Source organism: Thalassophryne amazonica, chromosome 15 (assembly GCF_902500255.1).
Source record: "Thalassophryne amazonica chromosome 15, fThaAma1.1, whole genome shotgun sequence".
Classification (NCBI taxonomy): Eukaryota; Metazoa; Chordata; class Actinopteri; order Batrachoidiformes; family Batrachoididae; genus Thalassophryne; species Thalassophryne amazonica.
Genome location: NC_047117.1, coordinates 67,573,582 through 67,592,486, shown reverse-complemented (window position 1 = coordinate 67,592,486; position 18,905 = coordinate 67,573,582). Strand labels below are relative to the sequence as shown.

The 18,905-nt window shown below is 40.8% G+C and overlaps 1 protein-coding gene across 1 annotated transcript in view; it reads right to left on the bottom strand.

Moving 5' to 3' along the window:
* LOC117526169 (glutamate receptor ionotropic, NMDA 2B-like) overlaps nucleotides 1-7,697 on the bottom strand; it is a 93,955-nt gene extending 86,258 nt beyond the window's left edge. Inside the window, 2 exon segments of the mRNA XM_034188204.1 lie at nucleotides 311-581; nucleotides 7,529-7,697. Coding sequence (XP_034044095.1) covers nucleotides 311-581; nucleotides 7,529-7,660 — 403 coding nt within the window. The 5' untranslated portion in view covers nucleotides 7,661-7,697.
* Nucleotides 7,698-18,905: the final 11,208 nt, after the last annotated feature.

Sequence of the window (18,905 nt, the reverse complement as noted above, 5' to 3'; positions counted from 1 at the left end):
CATCATGTCAATATGGACCAACATCTCTGAGGAATGTTTCCAACACCTTGTTGAATCTATGAGGCAAAGAATTAAGGTAGTTCTGAAGGCAAAAAGGGGTCCAACCTGTACTAGCCAGCTGTACCTAATAAAGTGGTCGGTGAGTGTATATAGTATATGAGTGTGTGTATGTCTTTGGAAGACCGTTTTTCTTGTCATTTCACTATTCTATACCTTTTGTTGATTTGTATTCATCTAATTTGTGATAGAAGGGTGTAGATGTATACCCTGAAATGACAATAACACCTGCTGAGCTTTTGTTTGATTGTACCTATAGGGAAGACAGACGGAACATGGTCTGCATCTCCGGCAACCAGTGACGGCACAATCCATGTGTAGCCATAGCCTGTGAGGCCTACAGAGTGGGCCACCTCAAAAATCATGGTAGCCTCCTCCTTGGTGCAGTAGAGCAGAATAACAGGGCTCTGCAGTTTTTTCAGCTGATTCTGGATCTTCGAGTCTCCGTCGTCCACTGACATGTCTAGCAGGAGGACTTCTTCTAGTTCCCAGCCCACAAAGCTGTTGTCAATTGTACTGCGGATCTACATAGGAAAGGGAGAGAGGTGACAGAAGCTTTACTGCACATGTACAGGCTGCAGATATACAATTTGTTATTCAGGGGATATAATGGCCTGAAACACACCGAGACGTTTCATTCATCAGCTGCCTTACAGCAAACCTGTTTTACTAATTCTCTTGGGGGTAAGGAAGCAGCACTCCGTTTTTAAAAATGCAACCACAGCAGGATTAGATAATCATCTTGACAAAATCTTACAGCTGTTTCTTAAACACAATCACAGTGGAATTTCTTACCAGGAGATTGTGCCAACTTTATTATCTTTTAATGGAGCATCTAATGAGTTATGAAGTTACTTTGTAGGGCAGCAGAAGGTGAGAACCTATATCAACTTTGTGCTGAAATATGTACATCTCCAACTACCCGAGGGATTTGCTTTGTTTTTGCATTTCAGAGTCATACATGGAATTCTTTGAGGAAATCAATTAAAATGGTCCTATTCAAGTTGAACAACAGGAACAGAAGACCATGACTGATAGATAATCCACACATTCTCCTGTTCTGCACCGAAAAAAGGGCAGGTTTTGTGGCTTTCTGCTTAATAATTAATAGAGGACAATGGGATGAAAGTGAGGAGATTCATGGTAGTGGTGATAAGCAGTGGTGGGCACAGAAGCTAACTTAAAGGTTAGCTTCGCTAACTGCTAATCCACCAACTTAAAAGTCAACTGTGGCCCTGTTTACATGCATGCTAAAAATACAGTCCTTATCTGATTACTGGAGTTATGTGATTATTCACGTGGTCATGTAAACAGAAATATAATGCAATGCTAACATACCCTCAGCCGGATGAGCAAGTAATCAATGAAAGAGTGTGTAGAAAGAATGTGACTGTTTGACCCCTTCAAATAGGTCAAGGTTAGCCATTTTTGAACTTGTCCAAGGTCTGTGTCCCAAGAATGCCCCGTCAATTCGAAGATCCTGGCAGTAATAGGACTGGACTTATGCTGAGCATGTACAGACGGATGGATGGATGGAGAGACGGATATAAAGTCTTTGCAATATCCGATGGCCATATTTTGGCCTCGGGTAAAAATGCAATATGCTTTATTGGATTATGAGAAATCGAATTAACACACAGATTTCTCCCCAGTAGTCCCAATTTAGTCTTGTACATGTATACATTAATCTCTTATTTCATTCTTTTATATCTGAGCATGTGTTACACAAATTGTCATATACATTTCCAGAGGTACAGTGGGATACATCTCGTCAGGGCTCATAACATCCGTCATCAGATTGCAAAGTTCGATGATGCAAAAACACCTTTTGTGTAAGTGCTTCAACATCACTTGTATATTGTTTCAGTGTACTAAAGAGCAAATTTCTTGGTGACCTATATGTTTTCTAGACATATATACTGGATCTGAGTGGAGTTTGCAGTGGTCTAAAAGCATGACGTCATATTTCCTCTCTGTTTGTGTGCCAGGACATCAAACAACTCCGCTGCACCTCCTTGCTAAGAGAGAGAGAGAGAGAGAGACAAACAGGTGAGCTTAGGCCCTGGCTGCTGACATCGCATACTTTCATATTAATAATTGTATGAATGTTGTAGAATTTTGATTTTTCCTGTAGCCAGGTATCGCAATGTGGTGAAGACCTTCAACTCAGGTGTTATTACGTTACCACGCTGGGTAGGAAAAGTAAGCTCATTCCTGATGAGGTCAACCACAAACAGTATCCCTGCACGATCGAGCCGGTAGCGAATCACTGAATCACTGCCATTCAACATACGGACAATGTCTCTCCTTCCTCTCTGTCTTTCTGCCATCTTGTCTGTCTGTTTAAAAGTCCTCCTCCCTCCTCTTAACAGTTTACACCTTAGGACCTCTCTTAAGGCCTAAGATGCTTTGTGAATAACTTATCTTACCAAGGGAAAAGTCTAAGGAATGTCTAAGAATTTGAGGAATTCTAAGATTTTTCTTAGAATGACGTCACTAAGAGCTACTTTTTCCCTTAGGATACTTTGTAATTACAGGCTCAAGGTTTTCTGATTATTGCATTACTGAAGTGCATGTAAATGAGGCAGATCAGATTATTACCATTATCTGATTACTCCCAGTTATGGGATTATTACAGTCATCTAAGTGGGACCAGTAATAATGCTGAACATATAATATGCTGAAACATTTAGCTGAAACTTCCAATAACTGCTAACAACCAACGTCTATTGTATGAATTAAGCTTTGGGGTTTTTGTTGTTCCTGTTGTGTGTGTGTATTTTGTGGCTCTAAAATCTCAGAAGTAGAGATCTGACATTTTAATATATTGGAGCGTAAACATGGACAAACAAACATTAACAGCAGTTTACATTCAACACTTTATTCACCGTACAGAAAGTAAACAGTACATTTGGAAAATAATTTTAATAATCTATTAAATATATTTACTCTGATTTGACCTGTGGCTGATCCACCTCCTTGAGATGATGTTTGCCTTCATTTCACTTTTTGAATTAGTGTATGAAATCCAACAGGAACAAACCTGCATGATTGTACGGACGCTTTACAATTTTTTTTTTTTTTTTACTGTTTAACTTTGTTTAAAACAATGTCAGTTGGCTTAAAGTTCCTGGAACTAAAGTTCCTGGAAGCTAGTTCATCTGCTGATGGTTTTCAAAGTTAACTGAAAATCTAATCTAAATCTAATCCACAAGCAGCAAAGTTAGCTTTGCAAATTAGCCATGAGCTGATTAGCTGGACTGTGCCCGGGTGGTTGCCATTCAGAATCCAAGGCAGTACTGTCGTGTGGTGTCTGAGGTGACCTGACAGACGTAACCTATAATAACTGAGAAGAACCCGTTTGAAAATACGGCTTCCGGAAGTACACAGGAAATCAGCACATGGGAGCGAGCACATGGTTCACACCTTGCTTGTAATAATGAAAACACATTACCTTCCATTTCGTAAAAACCGCACATACATTGAGTGGCTGGCATAAGCCGATAGATAAGAGTGACATATTTTCATTTCAGCGTTCATCCTGAGGCAGCGCAATAACTGTCTGCACAAATATTAACAATTTGTCTGGTTCACCTTCACCTGTGGATTTGAGATGGTTGGTTTTAAAATTTTAATATACTTTCAGGTTTAGAGCACAGCGGTAAGCTAAAGCTTGTGATACGAGACGTGCACTCAGTCATCCAGCCTTTGGTTGCAAAGGTGCTGGAGTTTATCCCAGCATGCATTAGTCAAGAAGCAGGGTTCAGTGCAGACAGATTACCAACATTAAGCTTCAGTGGGCAGAATAGGATCAATGTGATTCAGTCTTTATCTAAACCTGCTTATCCTGATGAGCAGAGCTCAATTACACTTGACCAAGAAGGAACAACACTGCCCCGGCTGGATTCAAACGTGTGGTATTACATGTCAGGTTTTACACTTTTTTGGGGTGTAAGAGTGAAAACCAACTTTCTTGGCGTTCTTACCTGAAGACTGAACAACAGAAACAACAGTTCAAGAACGTACATAGAGTAGCTGCTGTGGACTGAACTGATTTGAAGAAAACAGATGTGAAAGTAGGACAAAGGGTCTTGATTCAGCCACAAACTGACGCGGTTCATGCACAAAGAAAAAGTGGACTAGAGTGAAAGATTCCACAAGGCTTGTAAAACAAAAATATCAGCTTGTATGGGCAATAACTCAATATCAATTTCATTATATTTATATAATGTAAAATCACAGTCACCCCAAGACGCTTTACAAAACCAGGTTCTAACACCAGCATCACCAGCTCAGTTGGGCAGCCACCCGCTCTGGTCACCGCAACAAGAAGTCTAGTATCTCACTGGGCTGCGACAGCCTGTGAACCGCATCCGCGAGGAAGTTCACACAGTTCGGCACGAGGTTCGCAGCTGCTCACCGTGCCATCTAATGGAACTCAGTTTTATGCGTGGCTCGGCTGGGAACACACATTCCGGCTGTACACGCATCGTGCACGGCCACAGAGTAGTGCACAAACTGGATTTTCTCTTTATTTATTTATTTTTCTGAGGACCGCAGTCTAATGCTGCCAGCAGGCGGCAGGGACAGCGGACTTCACCTGTGTGCTGAACGTGGATGAGGAGATCCAGATTTATTGTTTTTTTTTTGTTTTCATCATCTGTGAGGACGTCAATGGAACTTGAGAGACGCAGCTCATTGGACATCATTCTGTAAGTCTGAGAGTGGTTGTTCATGTGTTTCTTCTTTTTTATTTTTTGTTTAATTATTATTTTCAGTGCTTTTTCTGCCTAAAGTGGGGAGATTTTCACAACCTCTTTCACATAACAATGTAATAATCCACAGTCATCCTGAGCACTGTGTGCACAAACGTGTCATCATTTCAGCTATGCCAGTGGCACTCAACATCTGTGAGAGTGCCGTGTGGTAGTCACGCTCAAATCCTTGCACCTGCATAGACCACGCCAGTGCAACTCGACTTTTGTATGGGTGCTATGCGCCATATCAGTGGCTCTCGTGCGGTGTGTGTGTGTGTGTAGACTGCTCACGATTTGTGGCTGTAATTATTGCCATCACTTCAGATGGCATTCGGCGGACAGTCGGCCATCATGTGCACACATGACGTGTCCAGAGGACCAATTCAGTAAGATTCCACATGAGAAAGTTATCGCCTTTTTGCCTGTTTTCGTGTCTCCGCCTCCTCTCGTGTGTCAGTGAGATACTAGCCAAAACAACTGCAAGGAGAAGTGTGATGTCCACTGCATGGTCACATGGTATAATTTATATGACACCTAAATGGATCCTTGTCATTTATTTGGTGGATTGTATGTCACGTGACATTAATTATTTCTCCATGTTGTCCAAGTGTCTCACAACCACTGAGTAAGACATGAAACACTAGGACCCAAAACACTTGGACCTTTGTTGTCCTGCAAAGGTATCAGCTTTGTCAAACACCTCATGTCTCTACAAGTTTGACACTTTCACCGCACACAAATATACTTCTGATGGCCAAGTCTGGGAAGTCATTGAAAGCTTAGAAGCAGACAGGTGACTACTTTTGGGAAGTGGGGATGGAACAGTGGTCTGTCTCAGGGGTAACCAGTGTGGGCTCGGGACAGTTTTGTAGGGTAGTGGATGTAGCGTTGCACAGCACTGGTGCATGCTCCCAGGCTATGGTTAATACTTATGCATGAGATTAAATTATAGCAGAAAGGATAGTAACTGGGATTTTAACTAATGGGAATAAATTACTAGATCAAGATCAAAGGTTAGTGTATGAAATGTTAGAATTTGGCTAATAAGTTGTATAGTATGTACTGCTTGTGAAGCATAGCCTGAGCCTGATAAAACCAGGACATCCTCTGACGTCACAATTTCAGAGCCTTTGAAGCTTAAAAATATAATTTTCTGACTCTGACCAGCTTTCTATTCTGTTCAGATGTGTGTCTGATGTTCTTTAGGATCTCATACCCTTGAACAATGTGTGCTCATCCCCAGCGATAAGGAGGTTGAAGCCTCAGCGAGTGGAGACTGTGGTGCCGCATTCAAAAAGACGTGTTCGGCTGCTCTGCGTTTTTCATGAATGCAATCAGAAAATGGAACTTTCTGGCCACGTGAATTACAAAGTACCTACAGTAGTTTATCATTTGAGACATTGGAACCACACAATCATGTCCTGTCCTGTACTTACATTTTTAAGACCATTTCATGAATCGCAACTGACACTGTTCAGGGCACTGTATATAAAACTCACAACGAAAAATGCAGTTAAATGCCAGAAATCCCTTAGTTTGACATCATATAACTCTGTCGCTGTTGCACGAAACGGTTAAGATGGTGAAGAAGTTGCAATATTTTGTTACTGCAACTGTTCAGGAAACATTTAACTGGGTCAAATCTACTCTCATTGAATACTTATGAGCTTGCTGTGCAAATTATTAAAGAGGAAAAAAAAAATAAATGAATGCATGATTAAAAAAAAAACAGCCAGTACTCAGTATTTAAGAACTGGGATTGTGAGTCCTAAAAAAAAAGCAAAGAAAATGTGATCTGTAATGAGGCCAGGAAGCATGTGCTGCTGCACCAGGTCACCCCATCTGTCACACTAAAGACCTGCCATAGCTGCTGGATGACAACCACCCAGATAGACGATCAGTTTATCCCCACCTCCATGAATTAGCAGTCTGCCTGCTGCAGCCAAATGATACATATTGTCCCTTTAACCTGTTCCAGCTGCCCAGAGAAGCGTGCCACATGGCCAAAATATTGTAGGCGATGTTCCCTGTCAAAGCAAGTGGAAAGCCTCATCTGAGTCTTGCTAAGTAACAGCACATTTGACAAAAAGTCACTCCAGCTGTAGCCAAGGATCCTCCAAAGTGTGCTACTGTAGTATCAAAGTCATCCAGTTGATGCCTTAGATCACTGTCTCGTGTCTTGCAATCAGTACAGTGAGACTAGAAGCACCAGGATCAGCATCACCAAAAACCCTTGTCCATGACCTTTTGGAGTGGAAGGAACACTGTGTTCCCCTCCACTGTGGCTGTGGCTGGTGGTGCAACAGACAAAAGTTGCACCATGTATGGATTCTCCAATTACAGCCACAGAATGCCTATAATGCCTTCAAAATTGTTTGTTTGTCCTTTGCTTTTCCTCACTGGATGTATTTTTGCATGTTTGCTATGTCACCATGTTAACAACAGTTCTTATATTTAATTTGTCCAATTACTTATGGCCTCTGAAGAGGGATTGTGTATAAAAATGGCTGGAATTCCTAAATTAATAATGTGATATTAAAGCTCAAAGTCGACACTACAAAAACATCTTGAGTGTTTAATTTCAACTAGCTGTGGTGGTGCATAGACCTTAGGTAGTTGTCCAAATATTTATGGACCTGACTGTTGTACATACCCAAGAGACTTACCATGTGCAAGCATGCACATAGTAAAAGTTTGTATATGCGGTTCATTACCTTGTTGACAAAGTCCTCGTGACCAGGGTAGTAGGTGGTAACCACGGAGAAGATGTACCAGTCGTATTCTTCCATGATGTTCAGCATGACCGAGGCCTGCTGCTCGATGGATGGGCCAAATTGGAAAAACATGGAGTGGTCGTCCTGGAAACCAGAGGCACACAAGCCAATCAGCAAACAAGGTCATGAGTCATTCAGCATGAGATGAAACTGGAAGGTAGGACACAGACCATTATGGATTGTGTCCAGCTTCTACAAGCTGAAGGAAAAATAAAGTACCGTTACAGCAATAGTTTGTTTTCTTAAATTATGCTCTATAGAATATTTGCCAGTGATTTTTTTTTAAATCATACTCATTATGATGCTTGATGCAAAGGCTTTAAAAATACATTTGCATGACTTGTGAATACAGAAAAGTTAATATACTGTAATAGAGCCAGTTTATCATATTTAGCATGTAAATGGATCACTAACATTTATCTTATAAAATCTATTCCATGAGGAGTGAAGATGAGGAGGAGAAGTCAAAAGGGGCTCTTGCAGCTCCAGGAGCCTAATGTCTGGTGTCACAGATGTCAAGGGCAGGCCAGTGACGCATACAAAAGCACCAATCAACTCCTCAGGATGTCGAAGTCTAAATGGGTTATTCATGAATAAGTGACCAGAAGGAACTTCAGACAGACTCTTTAATGAGAATACTGCGGCGTCATGGCTCTTCTGTGTGTCCGGAGTGAGGAACAGTTTCTAATTTCATGGCGGTGAATGGCATCGACAATCTCAGTTCACATCAGGTATCATATGTGCGAAAATTTGTTTAAAATAACTTTGAAATCGAAATATTTTCACAGAAATCTTACAAACAAGTAAATGCAATTCCTGTCATGTGTCCTTAAATTTGTGTTTTTGTTGGCAATGTCCACCCTTTCTCCTACTTATTAAAGGGATTTAACAAGCTAATGTAGGTCACAAGGGGCCTAATTAATGACACATTGTGTAGGTTTCATACTAAAAGTATGCGTATGAACAAAAGCCAAAAATACTGTATAGAAAAAATGACATAAACCCATTCGTACACACACCTGCAAGTATAATCCTCTTTATATATCACACACTATGCACAGGTTGAGCCGCCTCATAGCCCGCCCTCTATATGCCCACATTCAACCACAAATGCAAAATACCTCAAATATTCAAACGTATGTATGAAACCCAGAAATTACCACAGCAACAGAGGGAAGCATAGGAAAAGAAAAATTTCTGAAACCTAAACTGAGGTAGTTGTGTGTGGTTACAGCAGTGGGATAACCAAGTCAAAAAATACAGCAAATGGCAAAACTAGTGGCGACAGTGAGTCCACAAGTAGTGGTTGTTACGAATGGTTGGATGCAGCACAATGGTTCATAATTTAGATGCTGATGAGCCTTAATAAGCTTTAACAACTCATCACAATAACCAGCATAAAACCTTCTAAATAATAGAATATGGAGACAATTATTAATTGTTACATTTGTCTCAGAATCCTTTGAGCTTCTCTGACAACAACATGCTGTTCTCGTTATTAAAATAAAATAACTCCTAAAGTTTTGAGCAGCAACAATAATGTGAGCCCATTTTTAATATAAATTGCAGGAGTGAAATAATTGGCTTCATGCCAGTAGCAGCAGGCAGGGCATCACACTTTGTCCAAATGATGGCGATAACCCAGTTATGTCTACCACTATATATTTACATTGAGCAGCTGCGATGCCACACAGTGCTGGAAAATCTTAAACATGTGGTTTGATATAAAATGTGTCAACTTATATAATTATGGCTCACTATCAGAAATAAAAAACACTAATTTTATTTATGATGAAGTATATGTACTGTAGTATATATGGCGTATGCTTTTTAAGTGGAATTAATTGTATGAGTTATTACCCACTGGTACACAGCATTATTTGTGTGCAAAGCTGCCACTCACATTTATTCAATTCTCTGGCTTCACTTCATCTCCATAGTGTTTGTTTATTTATTATTATAGATTACAGTGTATGCGATAAAACTGAGGTGTGTATCACTTAGCCATTTTGTACATGCACAGTGGTTATAAATGAGGCTCCAGGTGTCTTAAAAATAGAAAATCATTCTATTTGAGCAACATTTGCCTATGTGTTCCTGTACTCCTTCCAGGTCCACTGGCTGATTTTCACAAGTCTTGATTTGTGGATGGCAGTCAACACTAGAATCACTATTAAAGGATTCCGTTTTTGACAAAAGTGAAAGGTTTTCACTCCAATCTGTTTCAAACTCGGCACACATATGTAGGTGGGTTCCGGTGTAACAGTATATCTGTGGGGCGGCCGGGGGGGGGGTATACTAGGATATCTTCCCCCCCCACCTCTGAAAGGCAACATTCCTACAGGGCAGCACTGATTAAAGCTTACCCAAAGGCCCAATCAGGATAGCACAACCTTCAAACTCTATATTTCATGGATGTTTTATGGTCCCAGATGAAGCAGTTTGATTGACGGTGAACAATATTGGTATTCTTCCTGTATGTATCTATAGCTATCTACAATAGTAATATTTCCTATTATGAAATATCTTTAAATTCCCCTTCCAAATATACTCTACAATTATAAGAACCTGATTGACAACCTGAAATATGATAGAACATCTGTCCATGATGGGGTGGGCGGTAAGATATATATCTATCTATTTATCTATCTACCATCTCCCTTGCTTTTTCTTTCGCAGCTGAATTCAAACAAAATCCTTTTTGCAGGTTTGTGTGGAGGTGTGACCTTTTTCAGAACATAGCCCCTGCAAAACAATCAAAAAGTTACAGTTTACGTCGCCGGTGTAGTACATTTCTGTGTGAAAAATTTTCTCTCTCTCTGTCTCTGTCTGTCTGTCTTTGGGATATTACAAAGGTATAACATAGTTGCTTTTTGGATTCATTTGAAGCATTCACATTCAATAAAATTTCAAAAGTTTGACCGTTTTACATGGTTTATTGAAAGATGGTTGGATTTATTGTTCTTGAGTTCTTGTGTTAATAAGTGTCAGCATGAGAATGTTCCTGGTTTGAGGCTACCTATACACCATTCTCCATTTGGAATCAGCGATAAAATTTGCCCAGTGATAATTATAATAATTATTGACATTCTTGTTTAGATTAACTTATCTCCTACACTGAAAAAACAACCAACTTAAAAATCTGTTTCAATTTGTAACACCTGAATGAAATAAGTTGTTTGAACTTAAGTTAGTAAGTTGGAGATGATCTAACTTACTAACTTAAGTTCAAACAACTTAATTAATTCAGGTGTTCCCAATTGAAACAATTCAATTAAGTTGGTTCAACTTTTTTTTCAGTGTATTGTACCTTCAAGTCACCACCGTATTTTCCGGGGGGGGGGGGGGGGGTCATGAAAATGCTGGGCCCTATGTGACTCGTGGCCCCTGGCCTCCAGCCCAGGCAAGTTTATTAATTAATCCAGCAGTTGTCTCTGTGATTTTAGAAGCTGTGCATCAAACACGGTTTGTGGTTTAAGTCAAACAAAAATTCCATGAAACCTAGGCTAAGATCACTTGTCAAAATGAGCCTAGACAACAAGAAAAACATTGTAAATGTCAAATTACTTATTGAAATACTTTAATGACGATGTGAACAAATATAAAGAGCTGCATCTCTTCTAGACTACTAATGTTAATGTTTCGCTGGGTGTTTTTTTTTTTTTTGCTTCTCACTGGCTGACACCGTATTGATTGCTCCTCCAGCTCCCTAAACTCCGTCTTTGTCTCGCTATCACTCTCTCCTATTTTTAAATTTCTTTCAGTGAGCTGAAAGCGGTGTAATCACTCGTAAGCCTAAACCTGCCATTCAGCGGGTCGTAAGGCCGCCACTTCACTCTGCTCCCCTTCTCAGATTACAGCTCATCATCATTTCATTTTTCATATCATAATCACCCATTATCATTTATGCTCTTTATTCACACAATTACCGCCACTGTTTTCTCGTCTCTCGACCTGCCTTGCCACATGTTTTTTCCTTTCTTCTTTGTCCTCTGTTTTTTTTTGGGGGGTTTTTTGCATAATGTCCCACAGCTCCATTAGTTGTCCTCACAGAGGTGTGAAGAACATTGCGCTGGGCAGTTTGTGCATGGTGTTACCAGAGCTGCACACCGGCCTGCGTGCATGCTTTTCTTGTAGGTGTTTTTCTCATCATGCACACAGACACGCACACACACGAGCAAAGCGGTTCACCACGTAAATGTCAAGCTCATTTTTGTGTTTCCCTCCTACAGGATAATTTTCAAGTTACTTTGTTGAAGGTGTGATGCTTTTTGTATCTTCAGCCGTCCAGTGTGGTTGGAAGACGCTGCTTGGACGTGCATGCAAACACCCCTCCGACTGTTATAAAGGCCTTTCCGCAAATAAATCACAGGCACACACAAAAATTCTGATGTGTTTCGAGGTTCACACCCAATAATGTGTTACAAATTACTTTTTTTTTTAATCTGTGAGAACAATGTAAATGTGTTGTGTTTAATGCAAAATTGAGTCAAGATTGGACCCCAAATGTAAGCAGCTGGAACACAACATGAGGGCAAAACCAAGGTGTATAATTCTTCCACGGTGACAGTGAACATGAACCAGATAACCTTTGTGACACAACAACTTCAAACCCCAAAAGACTGTATAAAAACCAAGTGAGTGACTAATCACAAAAACAAAACAATAAATAACAAAGCTGGGAGCAAGACTTAGAAATAAAACTGGAACTTTCACAGGGCGCATGGTGGCAGACAGGAAAATACAATCGACCCACAAGTGAGGAAGCAGACGTGACTTATAAAAGCAAAAACTGATTAACAACAGGTGTGATGACTGAGTGAAGGCAAGAGAACTTAAGGAACACAAGAAGATAACCGGTGAAATAAACATCATGAGAACTTAGGAAATGAAACCGAATCCATAAACAAACATCAAACCCGAAGCATACAACAATAAAAAAATAACCAAAGGACAAAGAGACAACGTGAACGTGCGACCATGGGAATCGACAGTGCAAAATCCAAACACTAAAACCAAAACATACACCATAATACACACAAAACTAACCTAAGACGCATGAGGCAAACCGACAAAATACATAAAGAACACAAGTGCAATAAACAGATGACCCATGTGGGGGGAAAAAAAAACGTAACAACACAACCACAGACAGACATGCCCACACGTAGGGGAGTGACAGTTTTTGAAAAGCCCACGCTCACATGACACACACAGACGCAGGACTTGGGACACACGGGAGGCAGCCATACCAAGACACGCCCGAACATACATACACAGGAACTTAGAAAGCAGCAGGGAGCCGAACCAAGACACGCACACTCATACAGGCCATGGGAGACAAACACCCAATGGCCCAAACGCAGAACAGCAGGTGATGAGACTCACGTAAAAAACAGAGATAATTAAAGGAACTGAATCTCAACAAAATGTTTGTAACTTGGGTGTAAAGACAGAATTTCACTTGAAACTGCCTCATGAAGATGGGAAGAGAGATCAAAACCAATACTAACAAAAGGTTGACAAAGTATTTCAGAACGTGAGTGACTTTTTGCAGACCGTTGCTTTGCTGAATAGATCTTCACTCTTTTAAAACATAGGCAGGTGTATAGTGAGGCTAGTTGAGGTTATAGTTACTTCATGGGTGCTGTCAGACTAGAAATATAACATATGTGTTTACACTGCACAGGGAGTAACTGCTTGAGCTCATGTGACTCATGTAACACTTCAAAAAACTATTTTCCCAATATGCTAGCACATCCAAAGAAACTCTTTCTGAAAGAGCTAGCACAGTACATTACTAGCACAGCGGAATACCGCCGCTGCACAAAACTATGTGGCCTAGATGTGGAAATAGTTCAAATTTCAAAACTTGTATGCATTTCAACAAATAAATAAATGAATTCTTCCCCACTCATTTGCAAGAGTAAAGTCACTAGATCTTCACTAAACAGTAGAGAAATCAGATTTAGAGCCTTGTTTTGAAAATGGAAGCGTGTATTACCTGTCCAAAATGGCAGTCAATTTTGGGTGCACAAAATGTTCCATGTTTTCCACATACTGTGCACAATATATACGCCCTAGTCAATTAGACAAGCTGTTGAAAACCATCGAAGATGAGTGCGCGCTTCAATGATTCTCGCCAACTTGTCTAATCAAAACCTCACCTACATTTGATGATCAAAATTAGCAAAATCTATGTGACAAGGATTAGCATGGCTCACCCTGCTTATCTTTGATCTTTTAAGTGATGCGTCATGAGTAGGAGCCTGCTGTAACAAAAGTTCAACGCGAGTGTGGAATGAAATAAACAATCCACCCAGCTGACTGACATGAAAGCACAAGTAACCAAAGAACACACGAGAGTGTGTTGCACTTAAAAATGGTCAGTCACATCCCCATCCGTTTTTTTTGGGGGGGGGGGGGGCACTTATGGCTCTTTGACAGAGATAATCTGAGGTGGTCTGCAATGATTTTAATCAGCATGCCAAATAAAGCCCAATCTTCAAACGATAAAGATCAAGTTAGTCATGGAGCATGCGTTGGAGCCACATGTCACCACACGGCGGAATCGCCCTGGTTCCTGAATGACAAGCACCCAAGCAGAAAATAGGTCTATCCCCACCTCTTGAAGGTAATCATCTAACCACCTTAGGCAGCTAAAACCGGGTCATCACCTTTCTTTTTTGTAGCAGCTGGGGCCCTCAACACTGAGGCACCTACCTGTTGGATCATGCCTAGCAAAGTGTGCCACATGGCCAAAATTTCTTAGCTGACACTCCTGCACTACCTTACCATGCAAGTGACACTCATCTGAATCTCTCTAAGTAACCACTCATTTGACACAAATTTATTCCACTGGTACCTGTAATACCCAAGGTACCTGCAGGAGAACACCAAGGGCCTCTGGACAGTGGTGACTGGTGCAGAGTGTTGCTACACGGTGGCACCCAGGTCCAAAACTGAGGCGGCTTATGCAGGTGGGCATCTGAGTCTCATGGAGTCGTGAGGTCACTGGACAGGTGTTTTTGGTGCAAATACCTCTGCAGGAGAACAAAGGTCCAAGGGTTTGGGGTCCTGGTGCTTCCTGCCAAACTGAGATGACTGTGAGACCTGGACTCTAACCAGCGACCTAAGGTGGCAACTAGATGTCTTTGGTACTAGGTCCCATTGAAGGAACTTTGGGTACTACTTGAATGAAACAAACAAACAAACAAACAAACAAAAAATCCAATTGAGCCTGGAGAAATCACAAGCCACAGTAGTATTTGCACATTTGCAATAACAAATAAACAAAACTAACAAGAGAAAGAGTTGAATGTGTAGACCGACACCTTCAGACCTGCTTGCAGTTCCGTCTTCCCATCCCTCAGCGGGTGGCGGCGATAATTACACTTTGAGTTTGTGTGCCTCTTGCTGCTTTCATGCTCATCCTGAGTCATCACACCCACACAGAAATCTCAAAATAGAGAAACCACACCGCAGTGGCACTGAATCAGCAGCAGCTAGCTGCAGACGAGCATGAATTAGGCCAAACAAAAGCAGGTAGAGGAGTCACAGGTGAATCTGTGTGCAAATACGGCGCCGCAAATGCAAAGCTCGTTTTGATAAGACACACCTGTGTCTCATTCCAGCTCCCCGAGGTGCCGCTGAGCTGCTGAGATCCTGAGTAAACTCAGACCAAAATGTCAAATCAGTAAATAAAACAAACACCCCGATTAATGTGGAGCTGCAGATGATTCAAAGCCGTTAAGACACTGAGCAATGGGTGTATTTGATTTCACTCATTCTCACGGACGCATCTTAGTTGCGTAGCCAGCACCAAGCGGGCCTTGAAGGCTGGCGTGTCACTGCGTGCTACAGTTTGAGCGGTGAGGGGACTTAGCTGAAAGCCGGAGGCTGAAGGGATTTTGGCAACTCATCTCCATGTCATGCCGAAGAAAGCCCGTCACCAATTAGAGCTGCGGAGGAAGACTGACATATCGGGCCGCAACTCGGCGAACCCTGGTGGGAGACGAGAACAGAGGCTGTGTCTCTTAAAGCCGGGAGATAGAGAGAGGGACGGAGAAGAGTCTCGCTTGAGAAAACAGGCGAACCCTTAGAACTCGGAGACGCGTGCTCACAAAAACACACGAGCGACGGCGTGCACGTCCTTCCCTCCAACACTCTGCTTTTTCCACTTCATCACACTCCTCTTTTCTCCACCTTTTATCTTTCCCTCTCTTTCGGTTGGTGGGTCACTGCTGTCAGTCCTCTTCACTTTAAGCCTACCGTGCGTCATAATCACATTTCTAATCAAACACACACAGTGTGTTAATTAAGCTCATAGACACTGTTTAATTATCAATGACCCTGTTTCACAGCTTCATTCAGTGCACGTCTTCATTTTGAACATCCCATAATATTCTAATTTAATTACTGTGCTGTTTTTGTCGAGGAAATTATTGGAAAAGTGATGAAACATGATTCACTCAAACAGTCGCCGACAAAGCAATGATGTCATCTTTCTGTACAGAAGAATAACCCCAATTTGAGGCTGCGTTATATTTGTATTACAGTACGGAACTGGCAAAAAGAAAGCAAGAAAGAAATTATTTACTCATCACATTTATTTTTATGTTCATGGTAATAATCTGAGTGATTCTATAGACACAGTGGGACATACACGTATATGTGAAATGATTGTGCATTTCATGGTAAGATTTGATATATATTAAAAAAATTAGGAATCAATCCAAGGTAATTTTTTAAAATTAATTTAAGTTTGGTTTGAATGAATTTGGTGTATTAGAAAAAAACAACTCTGTACACGTCAGTGTCTGTGTGATGATAGTAGTAGAGCAGCTTCGCTAAAATTCCCATAACAAATGTGTTTTTTGTGATAAAAGCACCAAATTTGGCACAGATGTAGCCAAAGACATTTAAAATAAAACCGGATAGTATAATAATAACAACCTTTATTTAACCAGGTAGAATTCCATTGAAATCGAAAGCTCTTTTACAAGGATGACTTGGCCAAGAAAGGCAGCAGCACACGTCATAATGGACAGGTTAACATCAACATGAGAACGTTGGTCATAAATAAAATACAATCATCTTGGCCATAACATTGCACATGGTGTAAAGTCTCAAGCAGATTTAGATTTAGAAACATAAGCACTGCCAGAGTTCTAGCTGGGGAAATTTTATTGCCAGGTAAAGTATGTGATCACGGCTCATAGCTTCGGGGCCCCTGTAAAATAAACCAAATTTCTGAATATATCTTCAGATACGGATACAGAAGGACCTGGACTAATGTCGGTTTTTCATGGCGGCTTTTTTTGTTTTCTTCAGCTCAAAGCAGAGACACTGTTTTCAGCTGCGGCCCTTCACAGCTCTGTGGCCACAGAACGTGCTGACTCTCTGATCTCTGCTGTTTGCAATTTCATACAAAGAAAATGAGAAATATATTTCTTATTACTTTAATTATTGGTTTAAAATTGCAAACCTATGACTCTATAAACTTGAAATACAATTGAATTGGTACATTTTCAGCAACATTTCAGTTCATTTTTCAAAAATTCTGTGCTGGGCGGCACAGCCAATTTGGAGCCGAGAACCAGGTGGAAATTGCAGCTCCATCTCTGGATGCATCCAGCACCGCCCACCATGGCTAGAACCCAGGGCATTGCGCAAATGAGTCCCATTCGTGATCTCAGATAATAGACCGGAAGATGTCCAAGGTAGTCGATCTGGACAGTTCCAGTTCAGATTGGAGTTCCAACGTTCCAATCAGGCGGAGCTGAGAAACTAAAGGCATTCTTTCCTGCTTCAGTGCAGACACGAGGTACACAAAAACATAACATGTCATTTGAGCGCAGAGCATAACAGCTTTCAGATCTCTGAAGTAAACTGGATAAATAGGTCGGAAGCAGTCCAGTAAGAGCTTTGTAAACCAGAATCATCCAGTGTGTATAATGCTTAGCAGACGAAGAGGGCATGCCAGCTTTGGCATACAACTCACAGTGGTGGGTGAGGCGGCTAGAACCAGTGAAAAATCTCAGGGCGCAGTGGTACAGCGGAGTCAAAGGCTGTAGACAACTGGATGAAGCACACATATACACAACATCGCTGTAGTCCAGTAAGGGCAGGAAGGTAGCAGTTATCAGGAGCTTCCAAGCTCTTAAGGAGAAGCATGACTTGATTCTGTAAAGGAAGCCTAGCTTCACCGTTAATTTGGAGTAGAGGTGTTTAAAATGAGCTTTAAAAGAGAGCTCAGTGTCAAAAGTCAATCCCAAATACTTGTAGCTGTTTACTTCTAGTTGCTTAATATTGAGCCATCATGAATTTTCATCATGGCAACCATCAAAAACAAAATCTTGAAAAATGCTCCAATCGTATTGAAAACTAGACAACATTGTCTGATTGTAAAGATTTGGGGTCACCACAGAGGATCTGCATGTTGAATTGGCACATGTTTTATGCCAGATGCCCTTCCTGATGCAACTCTATATTACATAGAGAAATGTGGCAAGGGTGGGATTTGAAGCAGGAACCTTCTGAACTGAAATCAAGTGCACTGACCATTTGGCCACCATGCTGTCCATTTCACTTTATACAGGGGTCAAAAGTTAAAAGTTGCTCCAATTTTGGTAAAAAGTGATGCAAATTATTAGTTTAGTTAATAGGGTTTGAAAAAGGAAACGTGTCATACTTGGGTATCACGCTACAGGACGCTACAGGATAACATTGTTCATAGAATCCAATGAATACCCATCTTGCTTGACCTTACTTTGCATACCAAGCATTCAACACACTCAAAACTATTCCATTTATTAATCCCATTTGCATCACTTTTTACCAAAACTAGAGCAACTTTAAATTTTGACCCCTGTACAAACTGAAATGAATCTTTGTCATCCTTTTTATTGTTATCACCCCATAACTCCATGACACTCACTCATAGATAGTCCAACCTTACGTTTTTGGAAACTCTACGATCAGACAAACAATGTGGTATATTTTTCAAATAATTGGAGTATTTTTCGATATTTATTTTGAAAAATGGTTGCCATGGCAACCATGATGAAAATTCACAATGGCTCATTATGCAGTTTTGTTTAAATATCTCTGGCTACAATTCTGCCAAATTTGATGCTTTTATCACAAAATGCACAATTTTTTTGCTATGCTGCTCCAACTATAGTACGTAATAAAGCTGGCTGTTTTGGATTTTGCTACTTATTATCCTCAAGGGAAAACTTGAGCTTGGGATCATTCTGTTTCTAAACCTGTAACAAGCATTCAGTAAAGATTTTGAAAAGATAGCTTCATTTGC